This window comes from Athene noctua, chromosome 2 (genome assembly GCF_965140245.1).
Source record: "Athene noctua chromosome 2, bAthNoc1.hap1.1, whole genome shotgun sequence".
NCBI classification, from domain to species: domain Eukaryota; kingdom Metazoa; phylum Chordata; class Aves; order Strigiformes; family Strigidae; genus Athene; species Athene noctua.
This window is the reverse complement of record NC_134038.1, coordinates 104629322-104646722: the sequence shown is the minus strand read 5'-3', so window position 1 is coordinate 104646722 and position 17401 is coordinate 104629322. Positions and strand designations below refer to the sequence as shown.

The following is a 17401-nucleotide window of genomic DNA, read 5'->3' as shown; positions in this document are numbered from 1 at the left end:
CTGAAGTGAATCTTCTATACTAATATTATGTATGTTTCAAATCCAACTTAAGGCCATTTTACAATAGGCAAAATGGGCAAAAAAATGTGGGTAAAATATAAGTATTTGTAAAATGTTGACCAGAACACTGATCCTAATTTTCAAATGCTCTTCTCATTTTTTTTTTCCTTCCTCAGCTTTCTTAATCTGAGAAAAATAGAGCAGAGGCAGAAGGAAACAAAATTAACAGGATGAGTAAAATAAACAATTAGAAGGCATTGTGCACAGGTTACTTCAGATATTAAGAATGCCTTTACTGAAGTTGCTTCAGTTTCTCTACGTGCCCAACCCTATTATCAACAGAAAAAAGCCTGATCCAATTTGTCTTCAGGAGTGAAGGGATGGTTAAGGGCATGAATCTGTCTCTGGTGAATTTGGGAAGCTTAGCTAAATTATTGATGCAACAGTAAATGCTGCAGTTCCAACAGATTAGATGCTGAATTATTTTCTAAATCCTGCTAGTTTAAAAACAGCTGTACTATCTGAAGTATAACAGTTCATTTTTAAATCGAGAGATTGTATTTAAATGTCAAGTATACGGTCAATTTGTTTATCTTTTGTTTAAAAAAATATGAATAATAGCAGATAAGGGTAATGCATGAAATGTCACTGACAAGTCTGTGTGGAACTATAGAAATACTACAACCACTAAGCTGCTTTCAAATGATCCCAAACAAATACATCAGCATACTATACTCTATGTATTTTGTCTCAAATGGATGAGTTCAAAAGACCCACAAGCTCTAATAAAGGCATTTCTTTGCTGAATTAGCTTTCAGGTTGAATACGTGGTATTTTCTTAATAAGGGACTCACTGGTCATATATTGGTATCAAATGGTCTTTTGTTTATAAATAAATGTGAGTCTAGATATCTAGAGTTTATTCGTATTCCACCACATTGTGTGTAGAATTCCCAGCCCCTGCTTGCTTTTTTTTTTTTTTTTTTTTGGTAGTCATTAAATAACAGCAGTAATGTCAAATTCTTATTTTCATGCATGACCCTCAGTTAGACCCCGAGTTCCTCAACTGGAATTCTTTCTTGGGTACAAACAAAATTGCCTTGGATGAAGAATGTAGTCTTGTCCACTATTATAAAAGCACTTAATGAGATGATTACAGGTATAGAAGCTATTTAGCTGGCTGACTCAGATAAAATATTCCATGCTAGCCAATTTCTGTTCTGCACACAAAATTCTCGTGGCATTACAATGCTCACAAAACTCAAGTGAAAATGGGATTAGACTGTATTTTATTTTCTGTACTATCATCTAACACCAAGGACTGTTACAGAAAAAAATTGTCTTGTTGCCACAGTAACGATATAACAGATGGTAACAGGTTTTTGTTATCATTCCAACAAGGGTGTAAAACCGATGCTTCAGTTGACTAGCTTACCTGCCTTGAGGAGGGAAGACAGTCTTGTGCTACCTGGAAGCAAGATCTATACGATTCATACTAGCAGCCCCAGCTGGCTATTCTTTCCTACTATCCCTGCCACTCTTTATATTCCTGCATTCATTCCTGAAAACCCCTGCAGCCCTTGAGCCCTTAAGTGACCCATGGATGGTTGTGTAATCTCTCGAGTTCATCATTTTGGAAATAAAGTGATGTAGACCGAGAATGAACTTCTGGTTGGAATGTGAACCAGAGCAGTAAATTGCAGTGAGCCTGAGTTAGTTTACGTTATTAATAAAGCAGTGCAGTGAGTTAAATAGGAAGCTGAGGAAAGGAAAACAGGCTAACTAGAAGACCAGATTTTACAAGTCCCCTGAAGACAGATTTGGCAGAGGTAGCTGCTTTTTTTTTTTTTTTTTTTCTTTCCTTTCCTCCCCCTTCCTTTCTCCATGCAGTCTGGCTATGGTAGAACACCTAGTACAACCGGGAGAGAGATCAGCCTGCATTTGGCATATGGACATGAGAGCAGGAGACCTAACTGATGCTGATGTAAATGGTCAGTTCTGAAAGCTTGGACCAGAAAGCCAGCAAGGGTTAGGTGGCACTCTGTCAGACCCATCTCAATAGGACTATCTCTACATGTACAATCTGTGTGTAGTTACTGCAACAGCAGCTATCCATACAGAAAAGCTAGCCCAAATAATTGTATTCCTCAAGTAAAGACAACACTGGGTTTTTATTTTTTTATTTTAAAGTTGTGATGCATAAGTGGAGTATAGGGTTGAGTGAGTATTTCTAAAGGCTCTACAGGAAAGTAATAAAAAATCCTCAACTCCTAAAAAAATAGATACTAGTGTCTTACATTCTCATAGGGCAGGAGGGTACTATCTCCCCTTCCTTAAGGGCTTTTTGAATGGAAAAAAAAAAAATCTTCATTTCTCCTTTAGTAATCTCTAAAGGTTCTACTTCATTAGTTTTTTTACAGTTTCCATAACCAGGGATGCTCAGAGACAAAAGGAGCTTTATCTGGCAGTCATACTACAAACAGTATATGGTCTCTCTATTCAGGAATAAAAGCTATCACAAGACACAACTGTATTAAATTTCGCTTAAAAGGCATTTCTAAAGAAGGTTGTCTAGTGTGTGAGCAGAGACCACGACTTCCAGTTCAAGAACAACTGGAGAAGAGAGAGTGTAGCTGTAAATTGTTTAGTTACATTTTCTTGTAGTTGATAATCAGCACCTCTACATTTCTAGAGCAGCACCATGCCTGGCTTATTGTCACATTATTCATTATGTGATTATGATGTTCTGAGTTTAATTAAATAACTTCAGTCCTCTGTTTCTTGAAAAATCATGGTATTATTGCTACTGGGAAGCTGAAGAATATTGTTATTTATGAGTAAAAGGTCCATATTCGCTTTTGAATGTAATGTACTTTAAACAATGATTCATGTAGCAAATTACTTTCCTTACAAGTAAAACATTTTCAACATCACTCAGAGAAGGTGAGAGAAGTAACTCAGGCTTTGAGACTGAGGACCAATGTATGTTAAGTAGCTAGTTAAGAAGAAATTCATCCCTGACAGATCTCATTTGATGGATCATTATCATCATGACTCTTCAAGGATCATACTAGAGCTCTCAAAATGTTACTAGTCAGCTTTACTCATTATTAAAAACAGGAAAATAAATGGTAAAGAAGAAATATAACCTGCTCAGAACCAGGGAGCTAGCTGGTAGTTCAGAGAGTATTTTGCTGTAATTTATACATTCATTAGCAATTTGCTTAACATCTAAACTGTAAAATAACTGTTGGTTAACAAAAGTTATCAGCAAATAGCATTTACTTCAAGAAATCCAGAAACTGATGTAGTAACACATTTATTGATCACTTTACCAACTAAAGATACAATTTTATACAGTCAGTCAACAGCAGTAACATACTTTATGAGAAGCTATGCTTTAAAAACGGTGTTTACAATATGGATTTCACTACAACTTTTCAAGCCAAGCTTTTACAGTGCTAATTAAACAACTGCTGTACTTTTTCCCTAAAACATCAACAATAATGTTGTAGACAAAGTAGCTTTTCCATTGTTAATGTGAGTTTAGAATTTAACAAGACAACTTTGAAAGTTTTAAAACATCCATAACATTGTCATTACTTTAACATTCACACTGATAAAGTGATACATTTAATACTTTCTAGCATTAATAAACAGTGTAAAAATATATTGCATATATATATATATATAAATTTGTTTCCTTTTCCTGAAAAAACCTAGTACAAACTAGTAGTATATGATCCCCCCTTCAAGTTTCTTTTACTTATTTTAAAGATTGAATAGTAGTAGTTTTAAATTAACAGAAACAAAGATATGGAAATAGAGAATCACTGTTGTGCTCCCCCATAACCTCTTGTCATTATTACTAAGCATATTAACCCCTTGGTAATGGTGGTTCTGTTTTTGCTAACACCAGTTAGAATTTTGGCACTGACTGCAGTGGGGATAAGATTTTGCCCAATGTGCTTCGCACTGGATGGTGCCTGGCCCCCTTCATCAAGTGGTTAAAAATCTTTGCTTAGAATATGTTTATCTGTTATAGTTAAGATTAAGTAATGCTATGCTCAAGTTGTTCATTTGCAGTAATGAAAGAAAAGGTTCAGTGTTAAATCAGTGAGAAAAAAAGTAAACTTGTAAGGTTAAATGATCATGTAAATTTTCTACCATGTTGAAAATTTCACAGTGAACACAGTAGGCTAGTACAGCTGAATGTTAATGTTTGCAATGCCTGCAATTATAAATATTGCAGGCAATTATTAGCACACAGCAGCTTCCTGGTTTTCTGGACCAAGATGAAAGACAAATGAAAATAATAACAAGAAATAGTAAGATTCACTGAAGGTTTTTAATCATGCTGTACAGTGCTTTCCAAGGAAGACTATGTCAAGACCTATCTCCATATCACAACTATTTAATGATTAAATTTTTATTAGTGCTCTAGGTAATCAAAGACAAAACAGTTTTGCCTCTACACCTTATGATCAGGTCCTGACAGCATGCACATCCAGATTTGTGCAAATAAAGAATCAAAATACCTAAATCAAATTAGAAATGGAACAGCATGGACAGATAAACAAACTATCAAAGGAATAAAGCATAATGTGGATAAATAAATGGTTCATGACTGAAGAAAACCAACCTCAAACATTCAAAAACTATACTTCTGTATAAATATATATTTCTCCTGTAATATTTAAATCTGTGAAACATAAAACCTTGCTAAGAATAAACTTCAATATACTTATCCAACATTGACCCTTTCTCTGCCTTACAGAACGTAAAGACAAGTTACTTTGTATTATAAGTATTATACAAAACATTTTCCCTGCTGCAACAGTTTGCCAAAGCTGATATATTTTGAACCCAGCACAAAGATAAACACAAACACGCTTTTGCTGCATCCTATAACTTTGTTTTTGTCTAGGACTTTGCCATTTCATACACTACAATGCTAACAGAAGTAGTTTGCCAACAGGATTTTATACAGGACATCAAAGTTTGTAGGTTAACTGACCTTACACAAAGCATTTGTAAAGAGATAGTATGTATTTAGCATGAATATTACAGACATACAGCATTTCAGTTGCATTAATATAACCCTATTTAACAGATCCCAGGCTGCATTATTTCACATTATTTAATTACTTTGTTTGAAAATAGCATCTGAGCAAATGCAAGCATACAGAAACTCATCTGATGTAAACTGGAGCTTAAAATAATTCACCACAGTGGGGATACAGATTGCCATTTTTTTTTTTATTTTGTTGATCATTCATAATATAGCTCCCAATCAAAATGTAAAAATGGATGAAGTATGAGTGTGTTTCTAGGGCTACATTTATAGTTAACTTAAATGTAACTATTCACATTTGTGATCTGCTCTGAAAAATGTGCAAAGTAATAGAAATAATCAAGATAACTGAAGGGCAAATTATCACGAGCACTACCTTTAAGACCTTTACAAGTGCTTACAACAAAATTTACTTTGTACAGTGCCATAAGCTTTACAGTAACTCACAAAAAGAGATGCTGTATAACTATATTTGAAAATTAATTCATTGGCTGTTTACCTCCAATGGAAAATGGTGGGTGCTTAAGTTTTTTCCAAATCAGGTTAGTCAGTTGGGCATTTCAATGTCAATTTCCAAATGTAAGGTATTAAAAAAAAAAAAAAAAAAAAAAAAGGAAAAAAAACCTGAGGGCTTTTCTTGCCACTCATGTATACATACGCCCCAAAGTAGTGCATGTGTGCATACATGTGCACACATGCATGATTACAAAAGAGAATTTATTTTTTAAAAAATCATTTTCAGGCTACCAGTATTGCAAATGCCTGTCAAGAATACCGGGAGGAAATAAACTGGGTTTTTTCCCCTTTTATTTATTATCAGGCTTGCTCTTGCTGAAGACTACCTAGAGTACATGATCAATTAGTTTGAATGAAACAAGCCAGTTCAAACATTTTATGAGAACAAAGTAAAGAGTTATATCTTAAAGTTGTTTTGAAATCCACCTTCTCCGTAAGAATTTTGAAGCAATAGAGCCAAGGTAATATACTGAAAAACATTTAAAAAAATATGAAATATATTACAGTTATTTCTCCCTGCAAAAACAAATTACTTGGACAATTAAGACATGGAGGTTCTATCTGCAATATTCTTTAGCTTCCTAAAGCACCATTCCTAGCTGGGACATCTTTCAAAGCATTGTTTTTGAGTTTAATGAGCAAGCATAATGCAACTAAAGGCATCTCACTAGTTTTAGGTTTCTGAAGACTTAAAAAGAACATCCCAATCCATCATTTCCAGCTTATATTAGGTAAACTAAATGGGCACTTAGGTGCACAAAATGAATAACTGAATGTCTAGATGCTATTTTATGGGCAAACACTCCAAACAAATACAGGAGGTGCACAGGTATCAAGTTGAGGCACTCCAGACTATGAGAATTTCACACGAGTTTGAGATCTGTCATTATGCTTCAGGTATTTCATTTTATAAAGGTTTATGCCAGACTCAAGTCCATAGGTATTGTACAACAGTTCTGTTTCCTGTTCCCACCTCAACATACCATGACTTTGTATGTACTAACTGACGATGAACAACTGCGTGTATACATACAAGTGTCAACTTGCTTCAAAGTTGGGACAAAGGAAAATACAGGGGCCATCCAGGACATAATATTAAATGGTCTCTTGAGAGCACTCAGAAGAAATCTTGCTTTCACCCTGACTCTCTCTCGCTTACTTCCTCACTGTGGAAAAAACTCTTCTTGTGACATGAAGTCTAATGTTAGAATCAATAGGGTAGATGTGTAAAAACATAAAAGCCTCCTTAGATCTTTACCTTCATGATATGGAGGGAGAATGGCAGTGTCACCAACTGGCTAGGCTGAACAGCACTGGCTGCAGGACTAGAGTTTGGCCCTAGTAAGATTTAAGGTTTAGATCAACATATATATGGTTTAATTACTTAGCTGGATGCAAGGAGTATGTGTACACACGCTCAAACCTGTACAAGTCCTGTGTATTACATTACTTATTACCAGCTAATAGGCAAGCTAAGAACCTAATATTCACACTACAAACAGTGTATACAAAGGTGTAGTTATTTTGGCACACACGCAAGGCTAACAGTCAGTTAAGAGGACAGGTACTAGTGCAACACGTTACATTTGCTCTATCATGAAGGTAAAAGGTTTGTTTCTTGGCCAGTGCAAACAGAATTCTTGTTCATGGATGACAGTCACATGCCCCCAGAATACATGCATCACTGAAAGGCACGGTTATGTTTTGAATACTATACATGCAGGCACAAAGAATTAAAATTTATTTTATAATTATGACAAGCCTTAAGGAAAAAAACTATCAATTACAACTTTAAAGTTTTGGTTTTGGAGAAAGATACACAAGGACTTTCTCTACAGATGATTACAGACGGCTGGGAAACCTATCACTTGCAAGCCAAACCCATAACAGTCTTTGCCTTTTAGTTCTGGCTAATTCCAGTACCATAAAAAAAAATGTTAATTTGATCCAATAGAGGGAAAATATGTGTGACTGAAATGCTAATTCATGAACAAAGCTTTCTATAATGCCGAAAAGTTGTTAGAAGAATTTTTAATTTAGGTAAGGTCAGTAAAATACATGGAAAATATCATACTTCAATCCAAAATACCTTTGAAGGCCAGTCTCTGTGCTGATGAAAAACACAAGTTGTGACATGTGACTAGTTTTGAAATCTCCTTTTCCCTTCTCTAAAGTGAAAAAGAGATAAGAAATATCATAGCTTTTTTTTAAAAAAGTAGATAGATCCAAATATTTGTTTACAGTTAATGGCAACTGTTCACATAGGACTGTTGAAACAGTGTATGTTTTTTTAATGCCTGCTTCTCAGTGACACTACTGGGATAGTTTTGATAGCCATAAAATGCAGGACAGTAGTTTTTGTTTCTGGTATTTCCATATCGGTAAGGTTGTTGCATAACTCTTTACAAGTAACTAAAGCACATGGAGTGACTAGAGGGAAGGAGTTAAGATGCCCAAAAAAAGGAGATGCTTGTAAAACTTACTAGGTACCCATGTCCTTACTTCAGACATGACATTTAGTTACAGTCTGGACTATGGTGCACAGGAAGAGCATATGCTTAACAACACTTCAAGGGTTGAAAAATGGGTCACTTCCTGCACCCCCTGAGCTGTCCCCTCCCCTCATCTCTGAGGTACCAGCTGTACTTGCTGTCCTGAGAGTTAAGGGAATGTACTTTGCCTCATTCCCAAGCAGGCCTGGAACTTACGGCTAACATTAAAGCTAGTATTCAGGCTTTTAATTTCCTACAGATATTAGTGGAAAAGTAAAAGCTTAAGTAGGTGGTTGAACCCCTAATTACACAGCTGCATTTGGTGCTTTTATTCATATCCTTTATCTTCCACACCAAGTCTAGTAAAACAGAAAAATCTTTCCAAAATACTATCTTTCCAGCCACAAATTCCCTTTGCCACTGTCATATCAGAATGATTTCTTTTCATACATCTGTTTGATTGAATTTTAAAGCTATCCAACTGTAGAAACAAAGAAGAAACAAAGTGTGTTCCTCAAAATAAAATACTGCTATCTAAGGCATCTTCTCAGGTCCTGATCCACAGCTTATTATGCCAGCAAAAGTATTTCAAAGAACTTTGCATCAGGTCTATACAAAGTGCTTTGGTTCATGGCATGGATTTTGTACTGCACAAGTAATGTAAAGTAAACTCTGCCAGAACTCCAGCTAGTTCCATCAGCCTCTTCTATGCAGAGTAGCTCAATTTCTAGTCAGTGCCAGCTTGGATCTGCCTGCATTCTCAATTCCTTTGCAAACCTGGGCTCTCTCACACTGCGAACTAGCAACTTAAAACCTGATTATACCTTAAAGCCTTCCTAACCAATCGCTCTTCCTGTGCAGCAACAGTCTGGCATTACTGACACTCAGTATTTGCCTACTTGAGAAAGCCCGACACTTGTGCATCTCAGGTGAAGTATCACCTGATGTGCTAGACAAAGCACCTTGCTAACAACAAACAGCCAGACCAAGTGCGCTGAAAGGGCTCTGCAGCAGACTGGACTTCATTTGGGCTGGGTCCAGATCTTTTCAGCTACCAGTGAGCTATGAGTCAAGTCTTAAAGTCAATGGGAAGAATAGGAACATTGGTTTTGCCTGTAACTTAGCTGAAGGATTTATCAAGGGTTAGAGGCTTAGTCTTTTTATTCATAACAATGAATAACCTGGAGCCTTCTTCAGGTGCACAAGCACCAGTGATGTAGAAGAAGGTTCTCTACGTTTAGACAGTTCACCATGCTGGAATAATTTATCCATTGTTCATATCACAGTATTCTATTTTCTGCCTCAGAGTTTGACAGGTCACCAGTGCAATGCAGGAGTGGATAATCATCCATTCCATGGAAATTTTTCTTCAAGAACAATAGGTAACACTTGGAAAGGTTTCACAAAGCTGGATGCTTCTCATCCTGAGCATCCTTACATACATCAAAAATCCTCCCAGGTAACCAGAGCCAACCACAGGAAAAACCATTTAAATCTTTACAAGAACATGTGCTAAGTTTTGGCAAACTTCCCTCCCTCTTCAAAACAAAACCTAAAATAAATTATAAACAAACAACCCAATCTCCAAGTCCACAAGGAAGTCCTTGCCTTTGTTTGCTATTGTTTTGGTTTCATGCTGATGTCTGGGCTCAAAGGGTCATTGGAGGCAAAGTTACAAGAAAGGCTACCATTCAATGTTAGAAAACCAAAACATGAACAATTTAAGGGCTGAAAAATCAGTGCTCTGTTTCCAGACATTGGTCAAATACAGACTTTTGACCTGCATGGCACACGGCAGCACACACTGCTCACTAAATTTTTTGTATTGAGTGGGATGCTGATACCTGCTGATGCAAGTCGGGGGAGAGCAATGAATTTATTAACCTTTATTCAGAGTCGAACATGAAAATCAGTGCATGAGCTCTTTTCTGAAGAAAGCAAAGCAGAATTGCTAGCAGCTGGTTTTGAAAACTGGAAATCTTGTCTTTCATAATTTTAGAGAAGCAGAGTAATACATTAGGGTTACTTGTTCAGCTCTTGTGGAAAATTGGACCAGCCTTTTCTCTCCTTTTTAATCAACACAAAAATCAAGTTATTTTTATTCCTGTTAACCTGTTTTGTCATTCTGGGCCCCAAGCAGGTCAGAAATAGCTGCCTGTACCTTAAGTCTGTGGAACTGGTTCTCATTCTATAGCAGTGGAAAGCCATTCCCATCAATACTATTACTCCCAAGTTAGGTAGTAAGATCAAACAGAGAATCAAATCACTTGGCTTCAAACAAATCTAACATAAAATGTAGCCCAGTTATAAAAGTATATTTTTGTGGGCAAATTGCATCTAATTACATGGATATTAACTGTAAATGTACTTATTTCAAGGCACCATAAAATTTCCTTATATATGTTATAGTTTAAAGGGAATATGTGCCAATGCACGTGTATAATAACATTCACTTAATAGCAATCTGATTGGCAGTGTTTAGTCATAATCACTATTTTAAAGCGTTATTAGCTTAACATCCCTTAATTTCAAATGTGAGGCAGTGCAAACTTGAAAACAGACTGAAAAAGCTTTAATCAACTTTTTTAGTAATGTCTTGTTTCCCACCTCTCAGGTTAGTACAATAGCTCTGTCCAAATCCAGCCAGTCAGAACCATGCTACAGTACACACAGTAACAAGCACAAACTATAGACAGGAGGAAAGTAAGGGCTGGTATTTTTCACCTCTTTCTGTTGACATAATATACTTTAGAACCTATACTGTCTTAGAAATAACTTTTTTGTTTTTCAGTTTTCCATGAGTCGTGTATGACATTTACAGGCTAGCACCTTGTATATTACAACCACTTACTCCCCAATAGTATATTGTTGAATGTTTTTTAAAAAGTGCCAAATCCCATATAAGACATTTTTTAAAAGCCCCAAACCAGTAGTCAAATCAAGCTGCACAAATAATGGGATATTCTTCAGAAAGACTGCAATGAAAGACCCTTCTTTTCAAGAGGTTCTCTTTGACATCCTCAGGGCAACTGGGCATTTAGGAATGTTTGAGATCTTTTGCTTGAATTGACAAAGTGTGGTATAACTGCTCTTGACTTTGTTGTGGTGGGTTTGTTTTTTTGTCTAAAGCTCAACAAAATTATGTAATTTTTGTACCAATATATTTATTTTTGCCAATATACACATGAGGAATGTAATGAAGTGGCTTTATGCTGCGAGTAGCTCAGCAGATGTTGAAATCAGTTCCAGTTCCTGAAAACAACTTCTTGACAACATAGTCTTAGCATTCACAATAACCAAAACATGTGGGATTCATCTACATCATTCTTACAAATATATTCTCTTTCCCCCTCTTTTTCTCCCTCCGTTTTGTAAACCCTCAGCCTTATTTGCTTCCTTGTACTTTATGATCATATGTGCCTGCATGCTTATATCCAGATACATATCCTGAAGCATCCACCAGATCTTCTCGGCCAGCTTTGCCTTTTCCTTTGCCACTGGGATCAAACCTCTCTTTGTGAGAACCCGTGAACTTTGATGTATCTGTAAGGCGCGATACAGTTGGAGATGAAATTGCTTTCTATTGGAAGAAAAGAAAAAAACCATATCAGAAATCAATTATTCTTAATGCAGATATCCGTACATGCTACCGACATTTAAATCTTTGCTAATGATGGAGACTACATAAATATCTACTCACTTCCAGCAAAAGAATATAAAAAATGTTTGTTTCTTGCCATTACATACCAGGAGAATAATCATATAGCCAAGAACAAAATAGCGCAATTTATGTCAAAAACTTTTGGACAAGACTTTCAATATGAGATACTTCTGTTTATTAATAAAAGTTCTAAGCATCAAAGATACGAAGAAGTCATAGGGAACAGCCCTGTTGAAAATCCGTTATGTCAACATCCAAGCAGAAAAGTCTGGCTCCACCAATACAGGAGAAGCACAGCAATACAGCCAGGATTCGCTGCTTTGAGACAAATTAATTCTAAACTCTAGGATTCATGAGAGAAGTAACAAAATAGAAAAATGGAAAGTTATTTTCGATGTTAGCTAATTAGCAGTCTATGAAATGGAACTAAGCAAAGACTTTCCTCTACATTGTTTCCACTGAGCCATATCAGGCTGCTTAAAAATCAAAGTTTTGCTGTCATTGAGACAAAAAAAAATGATTACACAAACGGAAAGAAAAATATATTTCATAGAACAATATACAAGCATGCTAATCTGTGTGCTTGGACTGGGAACAGTCTCTCTGATCCTTAAGTTTACTTTTTAAAATCAGAAAAGAAAGGACACTAAAGGAGAAGGGAAACCACAAAAAATTGTTGTGTAGCACTGGAAGTCTTGGGTATCTTTCTTATGTGTGCCACTCTGTTAGTGTGCATTTTAGAAACAAAATTTGCATGGGCTTCACTGCAGTGAAGTAAATGCTCTGGTAATCTGTCTCATCAAAAACTTCATTCTCCCTCTACCCATCCTCAGCCCAAATAAATGCTTATTAATGAGACCTAACAAATGTGCTAACACACAGCTCTTCCGTGGGACGACATATGTCGAATATCTTTTAATGCTGAACATTAAGAGATCAGAGACTTAGAAAAGATGCTTCAATCTGTACCAAGAAGATGACAATACTTGGATTCAGTTAGAACGGGAATGAATGCTATAAATTGTACACCATGGAAGCCACACGTCCCACACACCATTTAAATAAAAGCTGTTTTGAGGGAATTTGTTCACATACGTAACTACTTAATGAGAATCTCAGGTTGTATATTTCTACTTTTCTCCCTCCAAACGTACTCAACATGTAAAATACTGTACTGTTCTGCAGCATTACTTTCACATAAGGCCCTGAGGGGAAAGGTGGTATGGAAGTGAGAGTTCCGTCGCTATCTGAAAGAAAACGACCACTGCAGCATTCATTTCTCAAAATAGCATTACTGAATGAGCTTTATGGACTCTTGCCTTGCAGTCTCAGAGTACTATTTGCAGAAGTGGTTATTTTTCTATATCGAAAAACAGAAATTAAAACAATGCTTAGGAAGAAGTATTGCTTCTTAATACATACAGGTTTCTTGTCCACACTGGCCTGCTAGCACCTTATAACCAGGATACATGTATTCACAGCAATTCAAAAAATTACACCCTTGTGATCAGTAATCGTGTTAGCAGCCCAGCTAGATAAAATGAAAATGCAATAAAAATGTATAAGCTGAAACATCAAAAGGAGCAAAGTAAAAACTCCCAGCCTGGTGCCTAGCTGAGAACTTACTCTTTCTGTTCCTCAAGGTATTAGTAAATTGAACGAGTTGTACACACAGTCAAACAACAGCACCATTCTCCCTCCAAAAGAACATATTGAGCTTCTTAATAAAGGCATTTTCTTAACTATTAGCACAATTCTTGTGTGTTCTTAACAAACTTATGAAGACAATGAAGATTCCATCTGTGATTCTCCTTGTGTAAGCCAGCAAGGAAAAAGCTAGGGCACAACACTTGCCAATGTATCTTTCACCATCCTTAACATCAGGAAAAGCTGCTATAGAAGCTGCAGGAAAGCTTATCATATAATCAAAGGACTAAACTTTGCTCTATGTTTACTTATATAACACTGTTGCTAAAAGCTACAGGAAGCTACTAGTGTTGTATTGTAAACATGGAAATACTCCAAATGCAAGACAGGGGCAATATTCAGTGTAATAAACTTAACACATATTTACTTTCCTTGTATTTCATCACCACTACTTTACAGAAAATCAGTTTTCTCTAAATGTACATGTAGAGAGAAGTCTCAGAAACTCTAGTTGACTGTCTTTACCAAATGAATTCTCATGACAGACTGCTGTTCTGAGAATTTGTAATATTAAGTTTAATCACTGTTTGGAAAAAGAACAACTACAACTTCTGCTCCTCTGTTTCAAAGCAGTGGCATGACAGTATGAAATTTGCGTCAATACCCAAATTACAATAAAAATAAATAAGAATTTTGGTACAGTAACATAATTATAGCAAACATACTAAGACTTGTATGAATATGAATGTATGAAGTATGAATATGAATAACAATATGAAAGGAAATACATATATATATTAACACACAAGAAGAAATAGTAAAATGAGTATTAATAGAATGCCTGTGTTAATAACGAGGGGCATTCTCAGGAAACTACTCCCAGGATGTCCTTCCCAGTGGTAAACTTGAGGTATGTGTTGTTTCTATCAAGGCACTCTGCACTGTGGTAAGACCACAACACAGATGACTTATCAGGAAAAAAAGGTGCATCCTAACAAGACGATAGCAACAAGGTTGAAGCATGCCACATAAGCCTTTCCTTTTCCTGTTAGTCTGCTGGGGAAACAGTGACATATTTCAAAACAACATGGAAAAATGGAAATAGAAAACAGAGAATGGGCAACAGCTTGGCCTACAGTTTATGGAGACTGAACAAAGGACCAGTCTGTAACAACTACTGATTCTTAAAGGTCATGAAACATTTATGCAAAAACTAGTTTGTCTTTGCAGATCATGAAGAACCCAGGAGACACAGTGATGTCTCAGTAGTAAGAATCTGTTGTCCTCTGTGTCCCACACACAGAGGGGATGCGATGTGTGTGCCAAAATGTGACCAATTTGGCACACACATCTTCATGCTTGACTGTGAGAGAGCAAGTGAATGAAATCTATCAGAAAATAGGTACATGTAAATGAGAATCAGCTTACTAGAGACTTTGTAAATAAATTTCACCTTCACTTTGTACTGAGAGGGGGTTTTGTTTGTTTTCCCCCACTACTTTCCCTTGATACTTCTCCATTTGGAATTTACTAGTTATCTGTCTACAGATTTCACATCCACTACTTCCTCCAAGTGTCTCATAACGTTGTTATGTCCTCTGGTAAAGACCTGTGCTAGGACTAACATGAAAACATTTTTTTATAACACATACTTCATATGCTAGAGTCAAGTGTGTTCCCAGTGCAACAACGATAGAGCAAATGGTTGAAATACAGAAAAGAAACCCCAGGTGTATGGTTTAGCACTCCTTTGACATATCTCAAAAAAAAAAAATAAAAAAAATCACACTTATTTAGCAGACAATTTAGGACAATCATTCAGATCTTTGGCTTTCATATCTATTAATTGAAAGTTAATAGGTGTTTGTGCAGGGAGAAAGAAACATCAAAATTCTAAGTAAAGGTAAATTAATTACAGATTAAAAAAATACAATATTTTTGTCCTGAAAAACAGTTAAACAAAACCTAAAGTCCCAGCACAATGAACATCACAACTGCAGAGCAAGAACAACAGGGATCCCACATCCTGTGTTCTTTCTGCCCAGGATGTATCAGAAGGCTTTCTGCATCCCAGGAGTCACCATATGCAAATTTAACATTACAGTAGCTGCAAGGCAAGCATGTTTTCTCCAAATTGTTTCTAACTGAGTAAGAACAGCAGTCTATTCCTAAGTTGGATATGAAGTCACTGGTGCACCCCTTCCCACATGTGACAGATGGAAATCCCTGTTGGTTACTAGCTGGCACAATTTCTATGAGATGTGAGATTCGCTTTGTTTCCAACAGTAACAATTCAAACCATTTTAATTCCTTGTAAAATATGATCTCACTCCCTGAACTGATTCACCCATATAAAAGATCAGTGTTAATGAGATGCCACCATAAGGCTATGCAGAACACCCCACTTCTTCTCCTTTTATGTTTCTTATGATGAATGCATATCTATTACAAAGAAAATATTACATCCTCTTTAAGGTCGTGTGAACATTACACAGAAGGGCCAGGTGCAATCTAAGCATCCTTCTAAGGTGCTTTCTTTCAAAAAAGCCTTTGTAAAACAGAATACAAGGACTTCATGTCTGGTTTGGACTCCTCAACCAGAAGCAGCTAGCGGTACTATATATCACTAAATCATAGAGAAGGGCCAGGGCTGGAAGAGACCTCTGAAGGTCATCTGCTCCAAACTCCCACCCCCTCACCTAGAGCCAGTTGCTCAGGGTCATGTCCAGATGGCTTCTGAATATTTCCAACAATGGAGACACAACCACCTCCCTGGGCAACCTGTGACAGTGCTTGGTCACCTTCATAGTGAAAAGGTGTTTCCAGAAAAGTGTTTCAGTTTATGCCCACTGCCTTTTGTCCTATCACAGGGCAGTGCTGAAAAGAGCCTGGCACCATTCTCTTTCCACCATCCCTTCAGGTTTTTATATACATGGATGAGACTCCCACTTGGGCCTTCTCTTCTCTAGGCTAAACAGTCCCAGCTCTCTCAGCCTCTTTTAACAGGAGAGATGCTCCAGACCTTTAGTAATCTTCATGGCTTTTCACTGGACTCTCTCCAGTAGCTCCATATCAGTCTTCTACTGCAGAGCCTGAAATTGAACATAGCACTCCAGATGTGACCTCACCAGTGCTGAACAGAGAGGAAGGATCACCTCCCTCGGTCTGCTTGGCAATACTTTGCCTAGTGCAGCCCAGGTTACCATTAGCCTCCTTTGCCACAACGGCACATTGATGTCTCGTGCTCAACTTGGTGTCCACCAGGACCCCCAGGTCCTTTTCTGCCAAGCTGCTTTCCAGCTGGATGCCCCCCAGAATATACTGGTGTGCAGGGTTGTTCCTTGCCAGGTGTAGGACTTTGCACTTCTCCTTGATGAACTTCCTGACGTTCCTGTCAGCCCATTTCTCCAGCCTGTCGAGGTCCCTCTGGATGGCGGCATCTGGATGACCTATCAGCCACTCCTCCCAACTTTGTGTCATCAGAAAACTTGCTGAGAGTACGCTCTGCTCCATTGTGCAGATCACTAATGAAGATGTTAAATGGGACTGGACTGAACATGCCCCCTTTGAGGTACACTGCTAGTTACTGGTCTCCAACTTGACTTTGCACTACTAATCACCACCCTCAGGGCCCGGCCATGCAGCCAGTGTTCAATCCACCTCACTGTCTGCTCATCCAGCCCCTACAGCAACAACTTGAGAGGCTATGAAACTCTTATGGGAGACTATGTCAAAGGCCTTACTGTAACCAAATACACACTATCCACTGCTCTTCCCTCATCTACCAGGCCAGTCACTTCATTGTAGAAGTTTATCAAGTTGGTCGAGCATGAATTTCCCTTGGTAAAGACATGCTGACTACTCCTGATGACTTTCTTGTCCTTCAAGTGCCTGGAAATGATTTCTAGGATTAGCTGTTCCATCACCTTCAGTGTCCTAAGGTGACAAGTTTATTCATAAAGCTCATATTCTATGAACTGTCTTTATGTCTTATTTTTAGCTAACTGCCTT

At 37.2% G+C, this 17401-nt stretch overlaps 1 protein-coding gene across 1 annotated transcript in view; it reads right to left on the bottom strand.

The window, feature by feature from the left end:
- Positions 1-3309: 3309 nt before the first annotated feature.
- The window catches only part of TPPP (tubulin polymerization promoting protein), a 71010-nt gene continuing 56918 nt past the window's right edge, over positions 3310-17401 (bottom strand). Inside the window, exon 4 of the mRNA XM_074899798.1 lies at positions 3310-11662. Within this exon, the coding sequence (XP_074755899.1) occupies positions 11468-11662 (195 nt within the window). The 3' untranslated portion in view covers positions 3310-11467. The remainder of the gene's footprint in view (positions 11663-17401) is intronic.